Below are 24520 nucleotides of genomic sequence, written 5' to 3'. Positions count from 1 at the left end.
CTCACATGTAGACACACTGGATACCTTACTTCCCTTGTTATTATAGAATCTGGAGACAAATTCTAGTCTTATTGGCAGAATTTGTAGCCAGCAATTAACAAGTCACTTACTGGAGTCTTGTACCTTGGTTTCCTGGATTTCACCTGCCAAAGCCACTTTTAAATTATATTTACCAAGATGTCCTCAGATAGGCCCTGAATAATTCTAAGAAGATTATTTACTATATGGAATACCAATGAAGGCAGGGGTGAAGGTTTTATAGCTGTGGAGATTGTGCAAATACAAAACTCTGTCCCAAAGAGATGATGTTTCCTTTAGGCTTTGTACCAAAGCCAGCTTTGTCAGTCATTACATGTTTGCCTCATACTACTCAGAAAGTCTGCATACACTTAGATAGCCTTTGTGAAATCATAGCTTACTTACAGCTTGACTTCACCTCACTAAGTATGCTACATAGCCACGCGCAGATCTCTCCTTAAGCAGATGTACTTTATTCATTACATTAATATATTTAATTTACTTATGTATAAATATCTCTAGTAACTGGCTTTATTTACTTCAAAACGTTTCTTCATGACTATCATTTCAATTGTGATGATACCAACCCAGAAAACCCTACACTATCCTAAAACAGCATACTAAATCAGGCTAATGAATAGACCTTATCATCAGTACAAAGGCCAAAATAAATCAATGTAAATATTTAAAGATATTGCAATAACAAGATACAAATAACTTTTAAATCAGGTGTGATATGAAGAATATTTTCATCTTTTCATGTCAGTAGAAAACATCTACCAATGAAAGATACCACTTTGAACACTGCAAATAAGGAGAGGCATCAAAATACACATACTGAATTGCCTTTCTGTTTAAAAGGCAAGTAAGAACTTATTTAATGCTCCCATGAATGGAAGCTCCATGAATATTCAAGGCTGCCATGACTCACATATAACACTATGAGCATGTAAGGGATCATTCATATATTTAACATAACATTTAGCAGAGGGGCTAGGGCAAAATTCTGTTCTCAATTTAACATAAAAATATTTATCTAACTTCGGAGTCCTCTGCAGTACAAGCTATGACTTCACCTTCTCTCATCCTTTGGATTTGTGTACATAGCAGCATCACAATCTTTAAATAATTAATTCTCACAATGTTCCTTTGCACTATGGCAGAGCTATTAGCCCCATTTTACAGGTGCTGAACTATGGTACAGATCTTTCCAAAGGGATGTGCGGCTCATTAAATCACTGAGAACCAATGAGATTAGAGGACACTCTGCAGTGCTCCTGCCAAATTCCAGCTTCCCTACATAATGTAAAAACTGGTTTCAGTCGGCTTATAGCATGTAGAAAATGTATGATAGAACAGAGAAGTGAACCTGTGTTCTCAAATTCTAGCTAGCACATAAAATACAGACTTAGTAAAGAAAGTAAGAGGCTGTAGCCCCTTCTCCAGGCTCATCTCACATGCATAACACAGTATGAGTGTAGCCAAGTGGACACATAAATCCCTTATTTGGTACCTGCTCAGATGATTTGATTCTTCTAATTCTCTGATGAACTCAGTCCTACTTCAGAAATTTCCATTTCTCTAGCTTCCTTCTTTCTTAAGATCCCATTCTCTTTCTACACACTCATCTTCCCTTTCACTCCTTTATTTTTCTCAGTATTCTCCTGTCTAGTGTTATATTCCCTCCAAAACTTCTTATTTTACTCTAAAACACCCTTCACAGTACCCAAGCTGCTTCCAGTTCTATTTAGTCTTCCAAAACTTGCTTCTCTGCTTTTTCTGTGGTTTTGTCATCAAGGTCTCTCAAATGAACTCCCTAATGGTCCTATCTCCCACTGACTTCATCAGTCACTACATCCCTCTCATTGTCCTTCAATGTATCCAATTTAAATCTCTGCCCCCCCTTTCAACTACAAATTTCACATCACTTTTTTCATTTCTTAGTCTCTGTCTTCTGTCTCAACATCTCAATATACCATCTCTGTTTCTCTCTTTGTCTCTTTTGTTCATGTACACTTACATAAAATCCCATAATGTTAATCTTTCTGTTGGTAAAATACAGCCTGTGAGAAGACAGGCTTCTTCACTTATTCCTGTCCTCAGTACCTCAGTTTTGATTTGCAGAAATCAGCAGGTCTGACACATTCTCATCAGTAAATGCTGATGCCGAGAGTTATTTGATTTATTGGATCTGAAATAAGATGATCAAGTGGCCTTGAAATTGCAAAAACTGGAGATTACAATGGATCTGGGTTTGATTCATCTGTGTCACCTACAAGTGAAAGATTGCACTGAACTGTTACTAGACCCCTGAATAAATTATTCTGTCAAGCCTCAAAATACCATGTTAAACAAGCTGAAGATACATTGTCTTTTTTAATAAGGTAATCTTAAGGCAATCTAATTTTCGAATTTTTTCATTTCATTTAACCTTATCTTAAATTATGACTACAATTAAAAATAATGTATAGACAGTTTCAGCACCTGTCTTGACATTCTTGTTTTTACTTCTCAACATCTTAATTTAGTTTATTGCAAGCAGCCACAACAGGGAACTTAAAAGCTCATGGGAATTAAAGAAAAAACAGCAATAAATAAAAGTTCTTACTGTTATTTAACTGCTGATCCTTTTCATTACTAAATGCATTTTAAAACTAAATTCCTTTTTAATGGCATCATAGTGCCTAAGTCCTAGGAATTTCTGTTTCATTGATTTTTAATTTAGAGAAAGACACCTCTTTCATCCTGCATGAGCAGCAAGTGCTTATTTCTTTAAAATAATCTCAGAGCCCATCAGCATATATTGATCATTTCACCAGTAGTGACACACTCAAGGAGGGCGGACACATAGCTCCTTCCTGTAGCCTGTGGTTAGAAAGTCATGCAATGTGAATCTAGGTACCATGTATATGAAGTGCTTTCTGTTCCTGTGGTTCTAGAGTTCTCTGTGCCTGTTATAATAGCTCCTCCTTTAGTTCTCCATTGGAGTAAGTAACTAAACGTCAGGGGGTTGCTGCCCCTCTTCCATATTCCACCCCTGGTCTTATATCAGATGACAAATCAGACTGGGAATAAATAAGGAAAAGAACTAATCTTCTCCGAGTTTCCATTTTCCTTGGCTTCTGCCTTCGTTTTAATTGCAAACCTATTGTTTGTGAGGCGTAGCAGTCCTGAATGCTAAAAACTGTAACATGTATGTAGTAATTTCCCTCTTTGACAGATGTAATCATATTTTGAAGATAGATACACCATTATTCCTACACTTCTGGAGAGGGAGAACTGTACAAGACCAAAACTATGCCCAGGATCGTGTTAAGAATTGAACAGTAGAGATGACAATCTTCCAGAGTTCAGCAGCTTATTTTACTAGTGTAGATGTACAAACCTACCTTTTGGCATCTGAACTACTTTTATGCTCAGGATTTCACCAACTGAGTCTGTTACAAGTTCAGCTATGAAAAGTATTCTAATCTTATGTATGATTTTTGCTTATATTGAATCAGGAAACAAACTAGAGACATAGGCAACCAACTTCAGCCAAGTAAACATATGCATGTAGAAGTGATATTCTAAAAACATAACACTCCTGACAATAATGAGTGTTCTACTTTAATTTATACTTGTGCTTTAGTATCCTATTGAACTGCAATTAAATGCACTCACACATACTGTTTGCTGTTTTCATTAGCACTGTGTATTGGGTAGATGTGTTTGTGTTTTCATATTGTCTCAGCTCTAATTAAAATAATCTAAATAGAATTATGTTTTATAGTTACTTGTCAAAGGAGATCTTCTACAATGCATCTCTTTAATAATACTTTGGTTAATGTTGTTACTAAGTAGTCACAATGCCCTAAGGGATTTTTTTTTAAATATCCTTCTCTGGGGCTGTTACTTGTCTTCTACCCATTAATTCTGTGGTAAAATGGGAGGGGCAGGGGCAATCAGTCCTGTGAGACAATTGCAACCATAGCCTTTTTGTAATTGGAAGTCAGCATTTCAGAATAACAGATTTTTATATTTAACATAACTGTCTGTCCTGTTTTCGGAAAGAAATAGGTGAATTGCTAACTACATCTTAATAGCATTTACAGCCTATCTTTTACTTGGTTTCTTTTTTTTTTTTTTTCTTTTTTCTTTTTTTTTTTTAAGGGCTATTTAGGAGCTTTATTTATCTGTTTGATTCATTTATTCATTTCAACATCGTTAGAATGAGAAGATATCAAACTGTGTGCAGTACATTTACATAAACACTTAAAAGGTATACAAACAAATATATATATATATGTATATATAAATTTCTGAAATACATCTCTCTACCTAGAATTAAGGTCATTGACTGCTACCAACTACCTTGAAGTGCTTGCAGCCCTAATGGGTATCTGAAGCCTTGGAAACACGACATAACACAGGAGAAATTTCCAGACCAGGCACACTAATGATGAGGGCTGAATCTGCCCACCTGTGGACTGTTAAATACATCTTTATTTTAGTGCATTTTGGGAACGCTCAGCACCTTTCAAATGTTCAGCACTTTCCAGAATTTCATAAAATCATGTACAAAGGGGTGGCTTTTACCTTGGAAAGGATGGGTTTGATCCCCTCCAAAATCATAACTCTCAGTAAAGTCTTTTTTAAGTCTTATTTGTCTCTTGTGCTAAACACAGACACAGCATGCGGTTGCACAAAGTCCAGCACCAAAACATACCCAAAAAATAAGTGTGCACCCAAACAGGAAGCATAGCAGACCTGCATGGTATTTCTCCATGGTGATTTTCCTAGTTATTTCCTGCCTGGCTGAGCATGTTGTAACTTGGGCACAGCACGGAAAGCCCTTCAGAGGAGAAAGAAGGTCCTTACAGCCCAGCTGTCCTGTGATCTCATTCAGAAAGTGAGTGGTGAGAATCTATTGCGTAACTGTGTTCCCCAGCCCTCCTTTTTATAGTAAAGTGCAACAAAGCAGACTTTTTGTGTCACAAAACCAGTTCAGTAGATGCATCACATTTATGGGCTGGTGCAACAGCCTGCAGTGAGGATTTCATGAAGTTTGCGGAGACAGGCATGTACCAACTCAACCAAAGTATGCCAAGGGATGCATTTCACTGGGGAAGAACTAAGGGTACAGTAGTGGAGTGTTGACAGAGGAGAGGAAGAAGGGTTATTTCACCACAGGGAAACAGTGACACTAATCCAGTTCAAAATCCTGTTTATGGAACAATTAATTCTGAAAATTTTCTAGAACTGTTCATTTCCAGAGCTGCCTCTAAGATGATTTTGCTTGGTTTAGTTCAAAGTAATTCATGCATCTAAGCCCAAAAAGGATGAGAGATAATTTCCTTGAATATAAATTACTGTCACTTTTTAGGTCAACTAGAGTGTTTCTGGAGCACAAATGTCCTATAGCTGGTCTGCACATTCATGTCCAGGCTGCTACAGGGGGTGGAATGTCATGGTCCCTGTCTTTCCCTATGCCTAGAAGAACTACATCTACATAGTTATGCCAGACTCATTGTGCATGCACAAAATAGTTGCACATTAAGCAAGGCACACCTGGTAGCCCAAACAAGTGGGACAGGTCTATCAGAGGCTATAGGTGTCCTGCAAGATTCTATTGCTGCATGCAGAAAAATGAGACAATTAATTCTGTCTTCTAATATTTAAACTATTATCTTCTATTATACTGCTAGATGTCTTAGCCAGAGGAACAATGAACCATAGATGGAATTGTAACTTTGTTTGAAGAGGTTAAAAAGGATAAATAGAAAAAAAAAATGATTACTAAAGTAAAGACAGCACATCCAAACCCACAAGAAAAAACACCCATATTTTAATGAACTGGTTACTGCAGATCTTAGCAGTAAAACCAGCAAGAACAAGATGACGAAATTTCATTATGTCAGAAACACTGAAATTTTCTGTTCCTTTGTATTTCCATCAGAAGCCCTCTTTATATCACTGAAGTAACACTCCTAAGGTATTCAGTTATTCGCATAAAATAGGAAAAATATAAATTCATGATGGATTAAATTCAAGTTACTTTGAAATAATCCACATTCAGACATCAAAAGCTGTACCTACAGTTAGCTGTTTGAAATATATCTTAAAAAGTCAAGAAGAGAATATGTAAATTCTGAACTACCTTTAATACAGAATTTAAAAGGTGAGAAGTTGGAATTCAATGAGAATTGGCCAATGACCCATAAGTGAATAGCAGTGGCAAAAGAAACAGTCTCATGAAAAAAGGTGCTCTTTGCCCCCTCTATGTATATCGCTTATTTGTTCAAATGGAGCTGAACAAATAATTAAGGAGAGTCTTATTAAATTGAGTGTCTAATACAAAAAACACACGAAGCATCACATGCAGCCTAATTTTGTTCAGGCTTCATCCAGATTGGGAGCTATTGCAATTGTAGTAGAACAAGTTCAGTTTTACTATCCCTTTCTAAAATTTATGTCTGATAATATAAGTTATATTTTACTATATGTACCAACATAACTAAGTTAAACTTTGAAAGCCTAAAACCTCAGAGGATTTTAGTTAACTCATTAACCTACTTGGTCTCCTACCACATCTCAGTTTTTTCCCCCATGAGCTGTTAGTATTATGTCTTTAAACTGTATTACTTTTTTGAAGTCTTCATTAACTAGTAATTCTCTAAGTTATAAATTTACTAAGACTTGTCTGGATAATCTGGAAAAAAATTATCAAGTCAGTCAAACCCTGAAATAAATTGTTTGTTTCTTATCTGCATGTATGTAAATAGTCAATCAACTATCTTTTTCAGAGACTGACCTTGTGAAAATTTGAAAACAAACATGTATTTGCAAAATCTTAGATCAGAAGTAGAAGCCACAGGTACGGTGCACAGATAAAAGAGCACACAGATCCCTGATTTACTATTCAGTGTGCTAACTTCAGGACTGGAAGCAGTCGAGGTGGGTGGCACTGCAGCATTGAACTTATTACTGCCCCTGAGATCTGAGTTAGTATCTCTCCAGAGTGCTGCACTGTGCTCTTTCAGTTAAAATAGGCTTCGGCTTTATTAATAGTACATTGACTAGGACAGTAGACATATCCAAAGAGAGTTTTAGGTGGTTTTTTAGAGAGCAATGAAATCTCAGAAGAGATGAGTGGTAGGGTCACAACAAACACAGGTTTCTCACCTCAAAATTCATCATAATTAATGGAAGAAAGGATAAATTTCCAGAAAACTGAGTGAAAGTTTGGGGCAAAATAGAAATTCCTGATGGTATGTTTGTAATATAAGAAGGGGAATAATTAAGGCCAGGTTAAGAGATAACTAGAAGGAAAAAGACAAAACAAGTTTGGGTGTACTCTGGGAAATCCCTTAACTGTCCATGACCCAGACCCCTCGGGATTCACACGTTGTGTATGAGATAGTTCCGGTCACACACTTCCCAGCTGTGGTACTTCCCCACAGGCTGGCAGTGCAGCATCACAGCCTCCCTCCTCTTCTGGGAACTCTTCAGCAGTTGTAGCTGACAGAGTCTCCAGCCAGCTGTGTTTGGTATGACAGTGGCTGGAAGAGGAGAGAGGAGGGGCCACTGTGCTGTGCTAAACCTCACATTCATACAAACATCTTCAAAATCTGTCATGTGCTGAAGCATGTATATGCACTGCCATCACATGAGCTGGCACGCAGTCTTAGAAAGAAAAGGCCGAAGAAAATGGGAGGCGGAATGACCCCACCCCTGCCTTCAAACCCAGCTCACCAGCTTTCTCTTTCCACTCTCTGCTACTGCCATTCCTCACTAGACTGGTGGGAGGAAGGAATCTTCGGTCCCCTCTGCTGCTGCTTACCCAGAAACACGGTGTTTCTCCTCACTGTGGGTAAACTGTTATACACACAACTCTTCAGGAAAGATAACTAAGGCTACAAAGGAAAATAATATGAGTTGAAAGGCCAGACTTCCCTGGCAGTTTCATCCAAGCTACCAAAGCCTGCCTAATGCAAAACTAGCTGCTGAAGAGTTTCCCACCCTGCCTTTCACTGGCACCTTCCTGTGCTGGATGCATAAGACATATGAAAAGGGGAAAAGAGTGACAGCTGTTTTGGAAATTTATATTATCCTCGTATAGATCTGTTTATTTTGTTAGAAAAGTGCAAAAAGGCCCTGGCAGGCAACAGAAAATTAATTATTTTGCATGCATTGTGTAACACTATTCATTAGTTTTACATGAGTATTGAGAGGTCAGTCAATAATAGAATCCCATTGTGTTAACCTTCAAAGAGCTTGCCATGTAATTGAACGCAGCAGGCATGGAATAAAGGAATTAAATATGCAGGCAGAATTAACACTAATGGTTTGCAAACATCACATTGCAAACATCTAGAACTTCTTTGTCTAAATTCTTGGTTTGAGATTTTGGGGGGAGGTGGTTAGGTAAGCACAAAAAAAAAAAGCAAAAAAAAAAACAACAGAGGAAGAATACTGAAGCAATGTGCATAAAACACATGGAGAAAGGAGAAGCATAATGGGATCTGAATGCTATACTGCATCACCTTCTTGTATATGAGCGCATAGATATACAATATGCATTAAGCACAAGCCTACATGTGGTTTTCTGCTGTTGTTTTCTGCATAGGAAGTATGCCACATGTGGGGCCACATGAGAGACATTTTAGCAAATGTGGCAAAGTTCTGTCCGTAGATATTGCACAGCTACCTTTTGTTCTGCAGAACTGTGAGAATACTGGGAATCAGTAAAAGGTATGAATTAAATCTGGAAATAGCTCCCCAGAATCTGCTGAATCCATTCAGAGTTAAGTAGCAGGAATAACATCACCATTCACTGTTCTGGGTCCATCTGTTGGCAATATCATGATGGAAACAGCTTTTTACATGCTATTTTCAATAAACTATCACACAACAGCTTGTTCCAACAATATTCCAATACCTTTCTGTTTGCTTGCCGCCTACTATAAAAAACATCTTAGAGGGAAGGAGGCATTTTCGTACTATACTGGTGTAGAGTGGGAGGGACAGGAGACTACAGGAACAAGCAAAATGAGGAATAACTATAAAAAGAGAAAAGGAGAATAAGCTGTTATTTTAGAGCCCCTGCAATCTAGATTTAAACCAGAATGTGGAAACCAAACTAATGTCACAGAGGGACGGGCTGCATCACCCAGTTGTTAGAATATTTGTGCCATGACAGTGTCAGCCACAGGAAACCAATGGCTTCTAGAGAGAAATGGCAGGTGCATCTTGTAATTACCTTTAATCCTGCAGGACCTTCTGAACTGTGTGTTCCAATGAGTACTGAAAAGAAGATCCACCTCCAACACTGTAACACACTCACTTGTGCAGCATCAAAACAATCTGCCCTATATAATTCTCAGCAAAATATCATGTATCCATCAGCTTACTTATCAAGCTACATAAATGCCATCATACTGATGAAACAAAGCCTGCATCCACTAGCATCAAAGAGGCTCAGTTGCAGAGTTCAGACCAAAAAAGTTTCACAATTAGTCAATTCAGTGTGTAGTTGTCACAACTAGCTTTTACACAAATAATGTCATGCTTGTTTAAGCAGTGAACTAGATAATCCCCTGAGGTTCCTTCTGATGTATGTTATCCTATGTTCCTGTGATTCCAAGATAAACTCCTCTATGCTGATTACCTCTATATTACTGAATCAAGTTCTAAGATTTATTTTTTTTTATTTTAAAGTTTTTATTTTAAAAGGCTGTACTGCTTAAAGAATTACAAGGGGCACTCAAGTCTTCTATGCATTAAGCATCTTGTTTACTAAACACTATTAGAAATACATATATTTAGGAAGGATGAAAATCAAGAAGCAATACTATACAAGAAGGTAAACTAAAGAAGATATGAAACATCGTGGGACCATGTAAATGGAGATACAGAAAGAGAAAAGAAAACCTGAAAAAGTAACAGTGAATTAATACTCATAAAACATAACATAAACTTGGAAGAAAACTAATAGTGCATAAAAATACAAAATATTACATAAAGAATCATTCATGATATAAGAAAAATGTATTGATATCTCTCTGTATGTTGTTTGGCTTATTCATAGAATATTAAATCTTCTCCTGCTACCCAGATTGCTTCCCAAATACAAAAATTATTTTGTTTTCTGTTTATCTGGATTTGAACTATTCATACGTGTATAGTGAAAATATCCTCTTAAAATGCATGCATCACAGCCTGCTTCTAAAATGAAAGATACAGCTAATAAGAGGATGCTATGGTGATCACCTACCTGAGGACGAATAACTTTCACTATGTTTTTAAGTGCAGTGTCTGGTGATGGAGGAGAGCAGTCAGGTGTTGGGCCTGTAGAGCTGTTTCTATGGTTACCAGATCCTGGTGCGGTAATTGCTACCTGAGGTGCATTATCTGTGAATAAAAATAGCATTTATGTGAACTTACAAATACTTCATACATTTTAAAATAAAAAATTATTTTGAAACCAGAATGCTACCCAGAACACTATTTCAACTTCAAAAATTTATTGCAATTTAAGTGTATTTGGTAAGGAATGTATTGCATATCTACATTTATTTTATGAGCTCATACATTCATTCTATGTTAAGGCAGCATATAGCATTCTTTTATACCTAAATAAAGTAAGGCACAAAACAAACACAAATATTTTACTATTGTTACCGTGAAGTACTGATTGTGAATCCAAGTACTACACTGTAAAACAGGTGACTTAAAAGAGAGCTTTCTAATGCAACTCATATATCAGCCTGGAAAAGCCTAACAGAGAAGACCTAGGCTCAACAAGTTATATAAACATATAGAGCATGTGAATTGCCACCAGTGACAGCTTTCTGGGACACTGTGAGCAACATAACAGATCAGCAAGGATTAATTGCATGAAAATGTACTTGGCTCCTCTAGTGAAATTTCCATCCTCCGTAGAGCTTTGCAGTGCAGTATGTACCTTACTAGCAGTATCTCAGCCAGACAACCTATAGCTGGCTTAAAAATGTCTATGTACCTGCAGGTACACAGGAAACTGCTGTTCAGACATATTTTGTGATGCTGTTACCATTTTATGGCACTGTGAAGGACCATTAAGGGGACTTAAAATACCATCCTTACCTTCTCTAAATGTTCTTAATGCTGTTTGAACAATGTAAAGTTAGTGAAAATCAGGTCAGACGATAGAGAGGACTATGAAATAAGGCACAGCTTCCCAGCTGTGATGGTAACCAAGCACCAGAACGACTTAGCAGGAGATCAAAAGCTCCACATTAATTCATGCTTTTAGAACTGTATTATTAGAGAAATGCTTTGGTTCAGATTCTGGGGAAAACGCCATTGCCTGTGCATGGCTACAGAGGTCTTTACAGTGTTTGTGAGTTTATAGAATACCTTTATTTGTGGGCCACAAAAATGTGCTTCATGTTCCTAAATGTGCTATAACACCCATGGCTCTGCATTAAGACAATGATTACATTCAAATCTTATGTCTGCAGGCCTCAGCTGACAGCCTGCACAGTTCACACAAGAAAGCCTATTTATTTGTAATTGAGATGGACCTCCAATATGTGCTTCCACTCTGTGGGCAAATCCACTCCAGAGAAAAACCCAGACTCCAAATAAACAAAAGCGGGTCCAGTGCTGTAAGCGGGAGAACTTTTGCCTAACCAGCCTCTGCAGGAGCACACATGAGCTCCTCCACCTGCACAGGCGAATGCCTGTGAAAGCACTGTGGCAAATGTCACCATGAAAGAAATGACAGAAACTTCTCCCTCTCGGCCCTATTGATCTGGAATAATTCTTGGAAGTGTAACAAAGATACCAAAGGAAAGGAAATATCCAGTTACATTAACGTAGCTAACATAAAATAATGAGGAATAATTGCAAGAACGTAAACTTTCTGGTCTTTAAAACTTACAGGTACTACAAAACATAACATGGACGATTCTAAGAAATACTCCCTGTAGAAACATGAGGTATCTGGATAAGATCTTAAAGTTTCTAGTCAGATACAGACTGACAAACTGTTCTTACAAAGCAAATATCAGATTTAAATGTTTCAGCAACATTATTACAATTAATGAAGGTGTAAATGAAAATTCAGGTGGCAGTTTGGCAGACATCTGAAACTGCAACATCCCCATTGATAACCTCAGATGTTTCCTGACATCTGACAGGGTGAACCCTCCCTGTCATAGAAACAGACAATTCCAACACAGTTGAAAAGTATCTCATCAAAATTCTCAGTCCTTTAGGTCCGCAGTATTAAAGCAGGGCTCTTCTTGCAAGTGTGCAGGGAAATCTTGGATCTGAAATAACTTCATTCAGAAAATAATACATGCGCTTTAATACAATGAATCAAACACATTTTTAGACAGCCTTAGAAAGGAGCTGTAGGTGAATCCTCATAATGTCCCTGACACAGAAGAACTTGGATGACATTCCAGAAAGCCTTAAGTCTGTCTTACGCTTTCCTGTCTGACCTGGTATCTAATTGAAAAACTGTTCACATGCAGCATGTGAATGAGTATCCTGTGATCTGAAAGCCTAGCTCATCAGAGAAGGGACTGGGATTTGACAAGAAGACATCCCACCAAGGCCTTGCCATATTCTTTGGAAATCCCATAGTGAGGATGAAGGCTAAATATGAGTCTTAGCAGCATCCTAACTGAGCTGGAAGTGTCATCCTGTTTTGTTACAAAACACTCTATGTACAGACTCATCAATAGATAATTATCAAAGAACCTCCCTGACCAAAGAATCAGAGATTTCTGTGAGATAACCCTGCACTGCATGTGGAGATGCCAAACAAGGGACTACGCTGTTGCCGAGACATGATAATCCAGGCACCATCCGGGGAGCTAAGAAATAACTTCCAGAGTGAAAAGCATTCCACGTTAATCTAAGTGTAGTTACTGCACTTATTTACTTACTGGTAGGAGAAACAAACACAACAATTGTCTCTGACAAACAGCTAAACCTGTAAAGAACACAAACTCCCCAGTACTTCAGCAGTCCTGGAATTTCCATGGCTGTGAAAGCTGGGTGGCCGTGCTGTAGCACAGCTGCCCTTTAGCTGTTCAGCACAAGAAAGCCTTGCAAGTGAAATCAGGAGGTCTTGTGGTATGGAAGTATCTCAGACATGCATCACTCCAAGGACAGGTAGTTAGAAATACAGATTGGTGCTGATGGTGACGAATACGGTTTTCTGCTCACCATTTCATTCTGTTTCAAGCCTTGCGATATTCCCAGTCCCACCCGAGATGCATCAAACTGACTGGGAGTGACATTCTTGGAACGAAAATTTATTGGAAGATATTCCTGAGGAGAGGCAGGGCTGTTATATGCCCCACTATATAGGGCTGAGAAAAACTTTACCAGCTGCAATGCATGCATAAAACTACAACCAATTCAGGAACATATATAATGCGCTGCAATCTCAAAAAAAAAAAGACTAGCTACAGTCTTTTCTTACAAGCGAAGTAAAGTGGCAATTCAAAAAAGGAGAGTGCTTTTAGAATCTAAAAATAAAGTTTTGCAAAAAAAAAAAATCTTTGAAATAAACATCCCATAAAAAAAAAAATACAGCTGCTCAGTATTTCATTCCTTCACTACTTTCTGAAGGGAATGAAGTGTCTGACATGTAATGGTTTCTTGAGAACAATTTCTTTATAGTGGATAACTGTTTATTTTCACGGTATGATCTTCCCATTAGGCACATGGGAAATATCCTCCATCAGAGAGAAGATATTACCATCACATTAGTTCCTGTGACAAATTTGGGCGACTTCTTTGCTTATGTATATACTACTCATATTTTCATTACGAAGAGATTTGAGTATATTTTATTTTGTAATTAAATTATATCATAATTATGTTTTCATTTTCCTTTTTCTTCCTCTGGTGACAAAAATAAAGCAATTTTTTTTTCCCCTTAGGTAACCAAAATGGTAATCCCGTAAATTTCAGTGGAACATTTCATGGCAAAAAGAACTTGGAAAAATGAGAACCTACCACATTTACCTAGGAAAGATTAGCTCCCATGATGAGTGTCTGATAGCTGCTATAGATGTGGCCAACAGGGACATATTAATGGCTGTCATTCTCTTCTAGTTCTTGGCTCAAATTGCAATAAACTAAGAGATGTTTCTGTACAAGTCACATAACATTAGGCTCCTGGGATCATGTGGCAGCTAAAAATTATAGAGCTGCAGTGTGCTCTAACAATATTCCTTCCTGCCTCCATCAAACATGAGAAACTGTCACAAGGATTATGTAACTGGAGCATATTCTGATTTTTAAGAATGGCTACTGGGGACTGTCCATCCTCCATTTCCTTTGTTTCACAGCAAAGGAAACAGAATAAGATAGGATGCAAAAAATATACTATGTTATGTTTTCTATGTCCAGAATAACCAAATTAAGTTTTTAAATTCAGGTTTTGTATTAACTGGACTCATCTAGTGTGGACTATAAAAATACTATGCTGATTTACATCTCGGCAATTCTTACCAATTTGCTTTGGTTTTTGGTTGATTGATTGGCTTAGCATACAAGGTTTTAACAGACAGAAAGTGTTACAATGCTATTATGAGCACAATTACAATTAACCATCTCATGGACAATTAATCATCTCATGGTGAAAATGATGATGTCATTGCTTGGAAGTTGAAGGTCAGGTTGTTCCTACCAGCACTTAAAAAAATGTTTTTATTCTCAAGTCATACAAACATTGTTTAAATTAGAGCTGCAGCCTTTGATTATGGACTGGTGGCTTGATTTCAGTTACACTAAAATCTATTGATACTGAATCAATTCCACCAAATCCAGAAATGCAGATTAGCATTTTACTGGTTTATTCCAGTTGTTCTATATTTCACCAACACTTATTTTATGTATCCTTACAGGAGAATAATAAAAAGAAATTTCATAGTATTGAAAAAGAGCTAATTCACTTTTTTTTTTTTTATTTACTAATAATAGTTTTAAGTAATTTAATAAGGAAAACATTTATTTTTTACAGCACCTTTTTATGAGAACATTAAGGGGGCAAGGAAGCAGCAAGATAAACAGTTCGCAAAATCTATTCTTCACCACACTGTCACATATAATGCAATTGTGAAAAAAGATGCTTTTTGTGCGTAGTGTTCAGCTTTGTTTGTTATCCAGTTCAATATTATTGAAACGTAATTAATATAAGAATACCATTATCTTTTTCATAAAAATGTTTAACCATGAAAGTACACTAACCTCATGTCTCATACAAAAGATATTATATAGGAATTAACATCATAACCAATCCTTTCATAGGAAGTAAGGTTGGTCTGCGAACACTGACATTATACATACTCAGTGATTCATTCTCATTGCAGTCTTTCAGTACAAAAAGAATCACAGAATCATAGAATGTCAGGGTTTGGAAAGATCATCTAGTCCAATCCCCCTGCCAAAGCAGGAACACCTGGATGAGGTTACACAGAAAGGTGTCCAGGCGGGGTTTGAATGTCTCCAGAGAAGGAGACTCCACAACCTCCCTGGGCAGCCTGTTCCAGTGCTCTGGCACCCTCACTGAGAAGAAGTTTCTCCTCATGTTTAAGTGAAACCTCCTGTGTTCCACTTTGTATCCATTGCCCCTTGTCCTATCATTGGTTGTCACCAAGAAGAGCCTGGCTCCATCCTCATGACACTCACCCTTTACATATTTATAAACATTAATAAGGTCAGCCCTCACTCTCCTGTTCTCCAAGCTAAAGAGCCCCAGCTCCCTCAGCCTTTCCTCATAAGGGAGATTCTCCACTCCCTTAATCATCTCCATGGCTCTACAAATAAGTTCTGAATAAAATGAAAACTGCATTATGTAATGTGTTAGACACATCTACCTAATAGGAATGATTTCTGGAACAAAAATTCAGGGCCTAAAGTTAACTTCTGTATTCATATGCTACTAAACTTCTTTCCAAAGAAATGGTATTTGTTCTCAATGTCTTGAGTGATTTAGAAACTGCTCTTTAGAATTGCAAGGTGGGATTTCTTGAAATACATCTACATTTCAGTGAGCATGCTAAGCTCTTCTTTAAGTCAGTGAAAGCCAGTTAAAACAGTATTAATTAGAATTTAGAATATATTCTATATCCAGATATACTATACTGAAGAAACATTACCTTAGAGGAACAAGCCCTGAACTTCACTGATTGTAATAAGATATGCATTAGCTTTAAACAAAGTCTGGACAGCTAGCTGAGACAGTTCTGTTGCACACAAATAGGGCAACATGGTTAAATAATATCACCTGAGTGGTCCAAGGAAATCACAGAATCATAGAATAGTTTGGGTTGGAAGGGACGTTAAAGATCACATAGTTCCAATCCCCCTGCCATGGGCAAGTGACACATTCCACTAGAACAGGTTGCCCTCAAAGCCCCATCCAACCTGACCTTGAACACTTCCAGGGATAGGGCATCCACAGCCTCTCTGGGCAACTTGGTTCAGTGTCTCACCAGCTTCATAGTGAAAAAATTCTTCCTTATATCCAATCTAAATCTACCTTCTTTCAGTTTAAAGCCATTACCCCTTATCCTGTCACTACATGCCTTTGTAAAGGTCCCTCTCCAGCTTTCTTGTAGTTTCCCTTTAGGTACCAAAAGGCTGCAATAAGTTATCTCCAGAGCCTTCTCTTCTCCAGTCTGGACAACCCCAACTCTTTCAGCCTGTCTTCACAGGAGAGGTGCTCCAGCCCTCTGATAATCTTTGTGGCCTCCTCTGGCCTCACTCCAACAGGTCCATGTCCTTCTCATGTTGGGGCCCCTAGAGCTGGATGCAGTACTCAAGGCGAGGTCTCACAAAAGCGGAGTTGGGGAAATCACCTCCCTCTACCTGTTTGTCACACTTTCTTTAAAGCAGCCCAGGATATGCTTTGCTTTCTGGGCTGCAAGTTCATGTGCCAGGTCATGTTTAGGGCATCTGCAAGAGGCTTTGCAGGAACTGTGGAATTTCCCTCTACCTGTTTGTCACACTTTCTTTAAAGCAGCCCAGGATATGCTTTGCTTTCTGGGCTGCAAGTTCATGTGCCAGGTCATGTTTAGGGCATCTGCAAGAGGCTTTGCAGGAACTGTGGAATTTCACTGCCCAAGCACCAGCCTGGGACACCCAAAAGCATTTAAAATGTCAATAGATATCTATGTATGGGCGACCGAATCAAGGTCCTAAAATTATGGGGAATGAATCCCAACTCACACTCTTAAAACCTATAACCACTGTTGCCTAAAGATCTTTCTAAAAATAATACTTAATTTGTTCCTCCTGTCATGGCAAAAAATATAGTAAGCTCTTTTTTCTCCTGAAGTTTACAGGATGATGGGAGTTCAACAAAAGAGGGGAGTGCAAGGAGCTCCTGTTCATGTATACGATGACTGCTTTACACTTTAAAGGATCACTCAGATTTAATAACAGAGAAAGCAAAATGAAAGTGAATATTGTCTTCTTTTAGTATATTGTGAGAGAAAATTTTGGTATTATTTTACTGCTATCACCTACGAAGATGTCAGACAAAAACATAAAAATGTTAACTGTTTAACTGAAACTATTAACAAAAAATCATGCACTGGGAACTTTGCTTTTACTGTGTTGTGTGACATCAGTAGTCAGGCAGTGGATTATTGTCTTCCTTCATATGGCATGCTGCATAGAGAAAAATGCCCTTATAAATGGTAATAGGCCACATCACCACAGCTCAGCAAGTGTTTCATCAAGGTTTTCAACCCACTATCTACGTACTGTGAGGATAAAATGCTCACTGGAACTTTTCTAATAGACTATTTTTTTTCATAATGTACTCAAAGCATAGGCACTATGTGTACATAATGCCACAATATTAACTGTTGAGCAGATACCAAGTATAGCAACCAGAACATTTCCTACCTCATCTTAGCAAACAAAATATCAAAAGCCAAAAGTCAGCCCATGTTCCAGTAATTTAATTAGATTTCACCTCAGAAATAAATCCCCACAATGGAACACACAGTTAATCTATAGTTCGTTAGAGAAACACACTATCATCCTTTTCAAAATCTACTCTTTCAAAATCTACTCTTAAGTCTGTATTAGCTGTTACATCAGTTATTTCTGCAATTTAGTGCAATGGCAATGGATCAGCAGATCAAAGCAGATGATCCTAGTAGCAATCCATTTAAAGTACATGTGGGTTTGAATTTTTAGGACTATGTGCCATCTTATTTATTCTACCAAACACCCCCACCACACATGTACCTCACAGCTTCCAGAAGGACCCCATACTTTTGGTGCCCACCTGAAATGGAGCTTCAGATCAAAAAGGAGTCTGATTTTTGTGCTCCAAAACCAGCCTGTGGCTGTAGCAATGGATGGTACCTGGGAGCTATGATTTATTTTAAATTCCCACCTAGTGATCTGAACCAAAATGCAAATATATACTCAGTGTATTTTATTACCATATTTCAGTTATTTGTGGAGCCACTTAAATACTATATGGTCAGATTTACAATTTGCTGTAAGAACAGAAGAAATGTATATTTAACTTCAGAAGCATGGACCAGTAATAATCTAGAACAAGATTATATGGTACACGTGTAATGGTGTGTAGAAATATTTACACTAAATTCTAAATCCCCTGAACATATTATATGAGATGCAAACAGAATATTTAAAGCACGGAGCCTGATCATTATGACCTTGTAGAGGTTTATACTGTAACCTCAGTGCCCGGGTACATTTGTACATTGCAACTCTGGGAGAAAGAAAAAGAAGGATGGCAATGAATTTGCACTTTTATATGTATGCATAAATGTATATAGATACACCTGTATGCATATATAGACAACAACTGCAAGGCTCCCTTTTTCTAGTAAATAACTTCCTTTTATTCCTCAAGCTCTGCTCAGTGTGAAAGATTCCATCCAGTGGTTCAAACTTCTTCAAGGCACACCAAAACCTTGCCTCTGTTTTGGACACCCCAGTATCAGGATAATGCAAAAACGTGACTAAAGCTTCAGATGGCTTAGTGTTGTCTGGGCTGGAAATGCTTTTTAGTGTGGTATCAAGACAGACTTAAGTTTGATTAGTTATAGTAAACTCAATTCACTAGGCTATTAGAAAACTACTACAGAAACACTTATTGAGCCTGGCAATTTCTATGGGTTTGGCCCGTCTTTAGAAAAAAAATGTTGGAATGCCTTTGTGTATGTTATATTTCCTCCTATATGGAGGTGCAAAACTCTGAAAAGAACACAGGAATTCTAATCAACTGTCTTGGACAGAAATTAATCATAAGCACAATAGAAATCTTGGAAGAATACAAAAGGAGATAATATGGAAATAGTACTTTTTCTGAGGATCAGTCACTAGTGACTGAATATACATACATCTCCTTGCACAGGTCATGGTTACTGGTTACATGGTTACACAGTTACTTCACTGAGGGGCTAAGAAATAAACAGGTTAACATAGGTCACATCATGGATGGTACTATAAGGAGTAGATTTTAGTGTTCTACAATAATAAGGGAATTATCACCTAGTCCTTTAAAAAGCTTCATAACTGTAAGGAAAGAAGTCTTGCCACTTATAACCATACCAGAGTGATAGATAAACCAGTATTGTCTGATTCCAGGGATAATCAAAGATATGGAAGTTTTACCACGGATACGCTGATATCCTTGTTCTGAGGAGAAGACCAAGAAACTTGCCCAGATGCTGTCTCAGGGAATCTTTGCTATTGTTGCTGAGCTTTATTTATAAATGAGAGACTCAGGCCCACATGAAGAATCATCTGAATCCTGTTCCTTATGGTAAAAGCGAGTTTGGGCACTGTGGTCTTCCTGAAGCTTACGGAGGGCTCATTAAAACTTAATCAACCCTCTCTAAGAGCAAGGAGAATCACCCATTACGCTAAAACATACGCATAGAAAGATCTCAGCACATGTCTTAAAACAATAAATCTGAACATTTGTATGGAGCCAGCACCACTTAGGCTCAGTTCATTAACTGTGGGTCAATCCAAGCTGCTGGATTCCACCAGCAGTAAATTTAAAGGGCAGGAGCACAAACCAACAAGCAGGAAGAAACTAACAAAAACCCAGAACTGAGCACAGTAGATCACAAAATAGTAGGAACTGCCCTCATTTGATATAGAGCTGCCATGTATAAGATTTCTTGGATGGCGTGTGTGATAAAAATGGGATGTCTCCTGTAAGTGGTGGACCCATTGCCAAGATTCATAGCAATTGCATACAGTGAATTAAGCCAGGCTGCATTTCATACAGAAATCCAGGAAAAAAAAACAATCAACCAACCAAAAAAAAAAAAAAATCAACAAAATCCCCCTGTTATTTTGTCAGGCAGATAACAAAAACATTCATGTTACATAGAAGCCTCAACTGAGGGATTAGGCAATTTGCCACAGTGTAGGATTCAACTTTAAAATTTTTCTAACTTGACTGAATCCCCAAAGTAAATCTTCTCTCCTACATAACAATTCAACCTGGCACAAATCTAGGAACTACAGATAGGGACAATCGTGTATTTCAGGATTTCAAGGAAAAAACATTACAAGAGATTTCAAAAGAGCAGATGGAATACTGAATAATGGAATCAGTAGGTAGTTACATTGGATGCACAGAGAGAACAGTTAGACCAAACCGTTTGAATTTGCTCTTTTGAATTTGTTTTGTTTCCCACACACTTAAACCTGAATAACCATTGTTCTGAGTAGGATTGTAAATATATATCTGCAACTGTCTCGTTGAAAGCACTTGAAGCTATAACTGGCCCAGTCTTGGATGTGGCAGCTATTTCAGGATTGTGTTTGGAATTAATTACCAGTGGAGTGCATTCCAGTGGCACCAGGGGGTCTGCTTAGTGGTTTCTGCATCATCCATGAGAGTTGGGTATGACTATTATCAACTTTTTATTTCCTCTAATCACCCACCTGCACAAATAGACTTTGGAACTGCTTCAAGCTTGCATAACCCTTGTAATACCAGGCAACTGTCTGGAAAAACATCTCTCATTAAGTGCTAATGAGAGATGATGGGTGATTTCCACTGTTTCCTGAGTAACCTTTTGAGGCTGCCTCTGCAAGCTGTTGATGTCTAATTGAGCATTCAAAACCAATGCCACACAGTTGCCACATACTCTCTTTTTTTGGTGAAATAGGTTTTTTTTTGTTGGCTTTTCCCTGTTTAAAAGGTTTGTAATGAAATGACTGCACTTGCCTATGACAGATATTTCATAGATTTCTACACTTGCCTTGTCTCAGCATGTAGTCATCATGTTTCTGGAAGTTCAATGAAAAGTACAGGGTGTAGTTACAGGTGCCAAAATATTTTTGTTTATTTCAGTCATTCGCTAAAAACTGGGATGCCTGTTAGTCTTGTAAAAAAAAATAAATCCTCCCAAAAAGAATCAGACATAGTGGGGATGTCTGTTCTTATTTTTACATTTAAGTCATCAGTGACGAGTCACTGAATGTTATCATACTCATGCCTTAGTATTTCACAAGGTTTCTCCTATAATCCAAAGAGAATAAGCAAACTGTGCTGTGCAGAGAAATGCACAGTGCACAGTGCTGTTGCAAATGCAACAGATGATTAGTGAATTAGGCTACATTTTCAAATTATCTCAAAATTTAAACCACAAAAGGTGATGAATGTAAGTGCTCTCAAATAATTTAAATAATACTGATGATAGCCATACTCCCTAGGGATCAAGTTCAATTAATAAATAATTTAAGTAGTCTTGAAGATAAACCTTCCAATATGAATCTAGCTTTAGTTGCAATGAAATGCAGTTTATGGACAAAACTATATTTTCAGGAACTCCGCTTCTTCTGAAGTTTCAATTAGTTAATAAAGCTCTTTATCAGAAAACTGAAGTCAAGAAGCTAAATAAAATATTTTAAAGTCAGGGAGCTAGAAATGATCTTTCAAAAGTTGCAATATCCAGTTACTATTAAAATTATCTAAATTTTTGACCAGTAAGCTCAATTGTCACTGTGCAAATTTACATTTTTGTATGTAATATATATTTACACAGAAAATATGTTTTTCAAAACTCAAAGGGTATATTGTATCCAGTGTAACATTAAGCATAAAGAACTTGTCCAGCAGATAGTATGCACTACTAATACACAGTGAGAATGCAGGGGATCTTAATAGTCTTTGCTGTTGATTTTGAAAGCAATATGGAAACATCTGTACCAGAGTGGACCAGCTATCTAGTCCAATATGTTGTGCTGATAATATCCAAATTATTTGAGAAAGCTGAAGGAAACACTGCGGATAATTTCGGAATAACACAATCCAGTTTCCAACTATGAACAGCTAATCTGTGGCACTACAGCATTAGAGTTTTTAGTAACTAAAAAAACCCAAACTCTTGATTGTATTTTTTAATTAAACAATATTGCTCTATATTACTTTTACATATTTTTACTTTACTTAGCATTTTCTTACAGAAAATACTCAAATTCTACCCTTTTTATTAATATTCCTGCATTAATTTATTTTTTATCTGCTGCAGTTTAGATGGAATTATATATTAGAACAGTATTATATATTTATGCATTATTAAGCATACCTTCTGACTGACAAAGCAAGATTTACATAACTTCTGCTCTGAGTGTTTAAATATTCTATACACTTCAGCATATGCAATTTAGTTAGCACCACAGTGTGTAGTATGTTTCAGTGGCTTTCTCTTCTCATTTTGGTTTTTGGATTCACAAGCTAGCTTTGCAAATTTCTTAAAATTCTCCTGTTACTATTAAGTATTCCCACTAATGCAACCTACTGTATGTCTTATCGGAATCACAGATATGGAGTTTGGATAGACCTCTGAGATTTTTGAGAGCCGCAGTTAACTATATAAAGGAATGATAAAGATAGCACAAAACATTACATATTATGAAGAAGTATGCTATTTGTATTTGCTCTTTAGAGCAAATGAATAAATCACAATTTCTAGACTACACAGCTTTGGCCCATTTGTTTGACAAAGAGCCAAATCAGTACATTCAGACAAGAAGGAATATTCCAACACAGTGGGGCAGAAACAAAGTAGCTGATGCCACCCAACCAGTAATACCAAAAAAGGGATCGTATGTAAGTGAAAGTATGCTTTTTTGCCAAGTTTTATGGATAGAATTATGGCTTAAAACTATTCTACATACCTTAGTTTCAAGTGTTAACTACAAAGAAGAATTACTACTAAATTACAAAGGAGAAAAAGGAGAAAAAGGAGAGAAAAAAAAAGAAAAAAAAGGCAGGATTTCCAGAACTCCTGTCAGTCTTACTGCCAGAATTCCTTGCCACCAACAAATTGCAAATATCATTATTCCATTAGAATGAGTCACAAATTCATTCCACATTGTGTTTATCAGGCTGATATCTAGCAGCTGGACAAGCAATTTATAAAACGTATTGCTTTTTCTTTCCAATGGTTTCATAAGGCACTTAATACTTTCGTTAAATTTATCAATGGCAAATCCTTGTTCAAGTTATTACAGCTTATATGAGAAAACTCTGAAAGACAATGCATATAACTATCAGAAAAAATATTTTTTGCAAATTTTAATTACACAATATTCACATAAAGTTTTGATATTTTTTCATCACAATGTAAGACAAAATAGATGTCAAAATAATGGAAATGCTCTTGGAGAAAAAATTCGTTTCAGTCCCAGCACTACTGGTAAGAAATTGTTTTTAATTGTACAATATATTTAAGTGTCTTCCAGCAGGGAGAGAATAATATCTGAAAGAAAAAGGACATGGAGTAAACAGCTGGAGCTAGAATGGAAAGAATATTTTTACTAACAATTCTTTTTAATATCTTCATCTATAACAGATACTACTGCATACAATGATATATTTTATTATAGAAAGAATAATACACCCTGCCCTGGAACAAAAATGAAATGGTCCTTCTGAAGACTTTTCCTGCTTCCCAAAAACAATAATGGAAGTGAATGTGAAAATATTCTTTCACAGAGGTTCTTCCTAATCTGCAGTATTTGAAGGCATATCACAAAAAAGGGAAAACATTAGTTTGATATCCTGGTGCAGTACAAAATTATTCTATCATTAGCTGCTAGTAGAGATCTTCTGTACCTATACATTTGTGAATTAGCAATACAAACCCATTCTCATCCTAATTTGATATACAGCAAAATCCTGCATCTCTTACACACTTCAAATCTCCTGTTGAGGTGGTACAAAAATGAAAATGGTATGAAAAGGACAAAAATGAAATCTCTGTAAAGTAATAGAAGGAAACTCTTTGGCAGCATGCTACATACTGCCAGCCTGACTAGCAGATGCAGAAAGGGAGACAGAAGCAGAGAAAATTGAAGTAAATGAGTGGTTTTTATTTAACTTAAAATAGAACAGGAGGAATTTTTTTTTGACAGAATGCAACACTGCTTACCTTCACTAGGAATCAATGTTTTTCTATTTTTTAATCATCTCTGACGCTGAACAAAACAA

The 24520-nt window shown here is 37.1% G+C and overlaps 1 protein-coding gene across 3 annotated transcripts in view; it reads right to left on the bottom strand.

Moving 5' to 3' along the window:
* The window catches only part of ANKS1B (ankyrin repeat and sterile alpha motif domain containing 1B), a gene marked incomplete at both ends in the record, with an annotated part of 434431 nt that overhangs the window by 267487 nt on the left and 142424 nt on the right, over positions 1-24520 (bottom strand). For all 3 annotated transcript variants that reach the window (XM_080342173.1, XM_080342174.1, XM_080342175.1), the window contains one exon: positions 10274-10410. In XM_080342173.1, the coding sequence (XP_080198299.1) occupies positions 10274-10410 (137 nt within the window). The remainder of the gene's footprint in view (positions 1-10273; positions 10411-24520) is intronic.

This window comes from Nesoenas mayeri (assembly GCF_963082525.1).
Source record: "Nesoenas mayeri genome assembly, chromosome: 1".
Classification (NCBI taxonomy): Eukaryota; Metazoa; Chordata; class Aves; order Columbiformes; family Columbidae; genus Nesoenas; species Nesoenas mayeri.
Note: the sequence above shows the minus strand (reverse complement) of the source record. Positions and strands in the feature narration are given on the sequence as shown.